The 4,525-nt window shown below is 40.4% G+C and overlaps 1 protein-coding gene across 1 annotated transcript; it reads left to right on the top strand.

Moving 5' to 3' along the window:
• Positions 1 to 1,117: 1,117 nt before the first annotated feature.
• On the top strand, positions 1,118 to 3,228 carry LOC131187297 (UDP-N-acetylglucosamine/UDP-glucose/GDP-mannose transporter-like). The gene is made up of 3 exons (XM_058161560.1): positions 1,118 to 1,514; positions 2,679 to 2,761; positions 2,845 to 3,228. The coding sequence occupies exons 1-3, from the start codon at positions 1,407 to 1,409 to the stop codon at positions 2,948 to 2,950; spliced, it is 297 nt and encodes a 98-aa protein (XP_058017543.1). The 5' UTR covers positions 1,118 to 1,406; the 3' UTR covers positions 2,951 to 3,228.
• Positions 3,229 to 4,525: the final 1,297 nt, after the last annotated feature.

The raw sequence follows: 4,525 nt of genomic DNA, 5'->3' as shown, positions 1-4,525 counted from the left end.
TACAAGATAAAATAATATTTAAAAAACTTATTAAATTGGCCAAAGTTAAAATATAATTAAAACAGTAAAAAACCCAATTAAAACTAAAATCCTACGCCAGTCCTACGCGAATAAATAGATATGTCTTCCGCACGCGGCGAAAGGTTCGAAGGTCAGGAAGTTGACGAAGTCCAGGGGGAAGTTCATTCCAGAGGGTGGGAGCCCCCACAGAGAAGGCCCTTCCCCTGGGGGTCGCCAGCCAACATTGCTTGGCGGACGGCACCCTAAGGAGTCCCTCTCTGTGAGAACACACGGGTCGGTGGGAGGCAATCGGTGGCAGTAGGCGATCCCGTAAATAACCTGCCCCTATACCATGGAGCGCTTTAAAGGTAGTAACCAACACCTTGAAGTGCACCCGAAAGACCACAGGTAGCCAGTGCAGCTTGCGCGGGAGTGGTGTCACATGGGAGCCACGAGCGGCTCCCTCTATCACCCGCGCAGCTGCATTCTGGACCAACTGGAGCCTCCGGGTGCTCTTCAAGGGGAGCCCCATGTAGAGAGCATTGCAGTAATCCAAGTGAGAGGTAACAAGAGCATGAGTGACCGTGCATAGGGCATCCCGGTCAAGGAAGGGGCGCAACTGGCGAATCAGGCGAACCTGATAAAAAGCTCTCCTGGAGACGGCCGTCAGGTGATCTTCAAAAGACAGCCGCCCGTCCAGGAGAACACCCAAGTTACGCACCCTTTCCATTGGGGCCAGTGACTCGCCCCCAACAGTCAGCCGCGGCTGCAGCTGACTGTACCGGGTGAAAGTAAGATAAGCTAAAAAGAGAAAAATCCAATTGATTCCTGCAGTGTTCTCATAGTACAGCTTTTGTAGGGGTGGGTTTCACTTACCTTTGCTACCGGTTCACTTGCATGTGCAGACCATATTTGATGATGTCCGGGCGGGTGGGAGCCTCCATCGCCGCTACCAGTTCGCCCAAACTGGGCGAACCGGTAGCAATCCATCACTGAGCTTTTGTATCATGCTGCACAACATTTTAAGTATCTTTTATTAAAGAGTAAAAATAATTTCCACATGCTTTCTGATTCTTTTTCAGTATACCTTGCGTTGGGACATTTTCATTGGCCACATCAGTGAAATTAGAGCAGGAATCCCTTGATAATGTTGCACATTTTTAAACCCTACAAATCAGGTGATAAGTTTCCAGAGGATACTTGGTGCTGTATAAAAATGATGGAATCAGTAGAAGCTCAGTTTTAGTTTGTCTAATTTTATATTAGATCTTCAAATGCAGCAGGTTTTAGATTATGCTTGGGCTATTTTAAATACTGAAACTCAACATAAAATAGGGTAGTGAGTATCAATGTAGAATTATGGCTTACTTCATTTGAGTATTTGACAAAAAGCAGGAAACCAAGTTATGCAGTCCTTTTTTGCTTTTAATGCTAGGTTTCTTCTGATGTATTCTACAATTCTCTGCAGCCATTATAATTCTGCTCTAACAACGGCAGTAGTTGGTGCTATAAAAGTAAGTAACCAAAAGGAGTTGATATTAGATAACAGTAGCTGAATACACTACATTACACTACATTGTCAATCTGGATTGTTTGTTTTGGCTTTAGCATAATGCATGAATCCAGTTATTATGGGTTGTATCGCAAGGTCTATAATTTGGCACTAGATCTGAACTAGGCTGCTAAGAGTGTTAACCTATAACTAAACTAACTATAAGCCATAGTTAAGAAATACGCATGTAACGTGTGAACCCAGCCACTTTTAAAACCACCTGCAAAAGATAGTCCTGTGTCCTGACTACAGCTTTGACCTATATGACTATGTGTATGAATGTCTTGATGGCAGTTTTTGTAGAACTTTCCCTAATGTACTGGGGACATATAAAAATTTGAAGAGCCTTACGGCCTCTAAAAGAGCCAGGAGTAATTTATCCAATTATATACAGCTCAAGTGATTATCAAGTGGAAATCATGCCCTACTTCAAGACATAAGGGTTTGAAACTAGATAGAAGACAGTATGGATACAGCAGCAGTTCAAACAGTGAGATACATTTGCATTCAAAGAAATATGAGCCTCTTGGCTCAATACCCAGAAGTTAGGTTGCCTGCCTGGTCCTGTTCTCGACCTAGTTTCTTACTTACTTTCAAGTTCTTAGATATTCAGATAAATGACTGAAGAGGGCTTAGGACAGAACAGTATAGTAGATTTTCCATCTTCCGCTACCCATGAAGTCATGCACAATCAGGATTGTTTTTTTCATAGTTCTTATCTTATACTTTGTCTAAAGGCATTAGACTACTGAAATAAGATTTGCATGAAAGTGTATGGCTTGGTTGGTAGCAATGTATCTACTGCCCCTTTCCCTACCAATTCATCTACTGTGTCTGTTGCTTATTTACAAGTGTGTTACCCAGATGCAAGATAGTCTGCTTCCAACTACAGCAAAGCATTAAAAGATGGTATAAACAAGCAATACCTGTGTTTTGTGTTTAAAGGTAGATGGAAGTAGCAAATATTCTAGGTTCAGACATGAACAATAAAGAAATGAAGAATTGTTATTAAGTAGCTAAGCCCTTCAAAAAAGAGGAGTCAGTGGGTGTATTCATGCTAACCATGCTTTATAGCTTACGATAGTGGGCATTTGTAGCAATTACACACACTGCTTTTTCTTTATAGAATGTGTCTGTTGCTTATATTGGCATGCTGTTTGGTGGAGATTACATGTTTAATATGTTGAACTTCATTGGACTCAATATCAGGTAAGGGAGTTTTGAAAGCATGTCATAGTCTCACGGAAGTTCATGGTTTTATTATTATGTCTATTTTTTTTTTTCTCCTCTAGCATGGCAGGAGGGCTGAGATATTCATTCTTGGCAATACAGGGACAGGACAATCCTGAATGTCCCTCCATAGATGAGGAAAAAGCAATTCCAGGTTCCAAGAGCTAACTGAAGCAGACAACATGAAAAACTCTAAAGATGCCAATTTAAGCAAACATATTTCCTTGGACAGAAGATGATAATTGAAACATATAAAAAATGCACCTGAAAAAACACTTGCTATATCAAAGCAATCTTCAACGTACACAAAATAGTTTGCAAGCTTTTGAGTTTCCAAGAATTGTTCGTGATTAAAAATCCAAAAAACAATATTAAGGGGTATATAAAATGTGACCTTTTTTTTAGGCTATGTCTGTAATGGGCTTCAAATGGTGTGTGATTTTTATTTATTTTTTTGCAGACATTCAAAAGCATTCTGTCTGGTACAAAAGTAGCATTAATTAACTTGTACCAAAAAATTTAGCATACTAAAAGCAGAGAGACATCACCCTGCCAACAAAAGTGTGTATAGTCAAGGCTATGGTTTTCCTAGTTGCAATGTATGGCTGTGAAAGTTGGACCATAAGAAAGGCTGAGTGCCAAAGAATTGAGGCCTTTGAACTCTGGTGCTGGAGAAGACTCCTGCGAGTCCCTTGGTCTGCAAGGCGATCAAACCGGTCAGTCCTAGAGGATCAACCCTGACTGCTCTTTAGAAGGCCAGATCCTGAAGATGAAACTCAAATACTTTGGCTACCCAATGAGAAGGAAGGACTCACTGGAGAAAAGTCTAATGCTGGAAAAGATTGAGGGTAAAAGAAGAATAGGACGACAGAGAATGAGGTGGCTGGATGGAGTCACTGAAGCAGTAGGCGTGAGCTTAAAGGGATTCCAGAGGATGGTAGAGGATAGGAAGGCCTGGAGGAATGTTGTCCATGGGGTCGTGATGAGTTGGACATGATTTCGCAACTAACAACAAAAACAGCAAAACCAAAAATTTGCTAGGAAGTAGAAAAGAACAAATATTTGTTGGTCTCCCTTTTTGAAATACAGTAGAAAGCTAAAGTCAAAAATAAACAGCAGCTAAAGTCAAAAATAGAAACAGCAGACTGATTGTGTTTTGTAATTTAAACTAACTGTAGCAAGTTTTGTAATAGATAGCAGGAGTCAAGGAATCTTCACTGAGAATCTATAGGATTGGACAATTTAAATGAGCCTTGAGTAATCCAGTCCTCCTGTTGATACCCTAGATGTTGATATAAATAGAACACTTGTATTAATGGATTCCAGCCATTATCTTTATTTTGACTATGTCTGGATTGTAGGCTGCAAAATATTGGTGACTCACTAATCTTTTGAATATGCCTCTGATTCTTAGAAAGATCTGTACACTTCTTGGCCAGCCTGAATTATGAGGCTTGTCCATCTCTCAAAGCAAGGCATTGTATGAGATGTCCTTCTAGTTCCACCAATTTTGATAATCTACGGGAAATATAACTATGTGTCATTTGGAGAGGCAGGAATAGTCTTTTTGAGTCAAGTGAGACTTGCTAGAAAACTACCCATTCTCTTTTAAAAGCCAACTAGGACCTCATAAACATTCACATCAGTTTGTCAGTGTCTAGACCACTTGTGGTAACTACAGACCTCTGATGCATTGCCCATTGGGTAATCTACAGATTGAATGTACATAATCTGTATCTAAAG

This window comes from Ahaetulla prasina, unplaced genomic scaffold (assembly GCF_028640845.1).
Source record: "Ahaetulla prasina isolate Xishuangbanna unplaced genomic scaffold, ASM2864084v1 Contig209, whole genome shotgun sequence".
Classification (NCBI taxonomy): Eukaryota; Metazoa; Chordata; class Lepidosauria; order Squamata; family Colubridae; genus Ahaetulla; species Ahaetulla prasina.
This window is presented reverse-complemented; position numbering and strand designations above follow the sequence as displayed.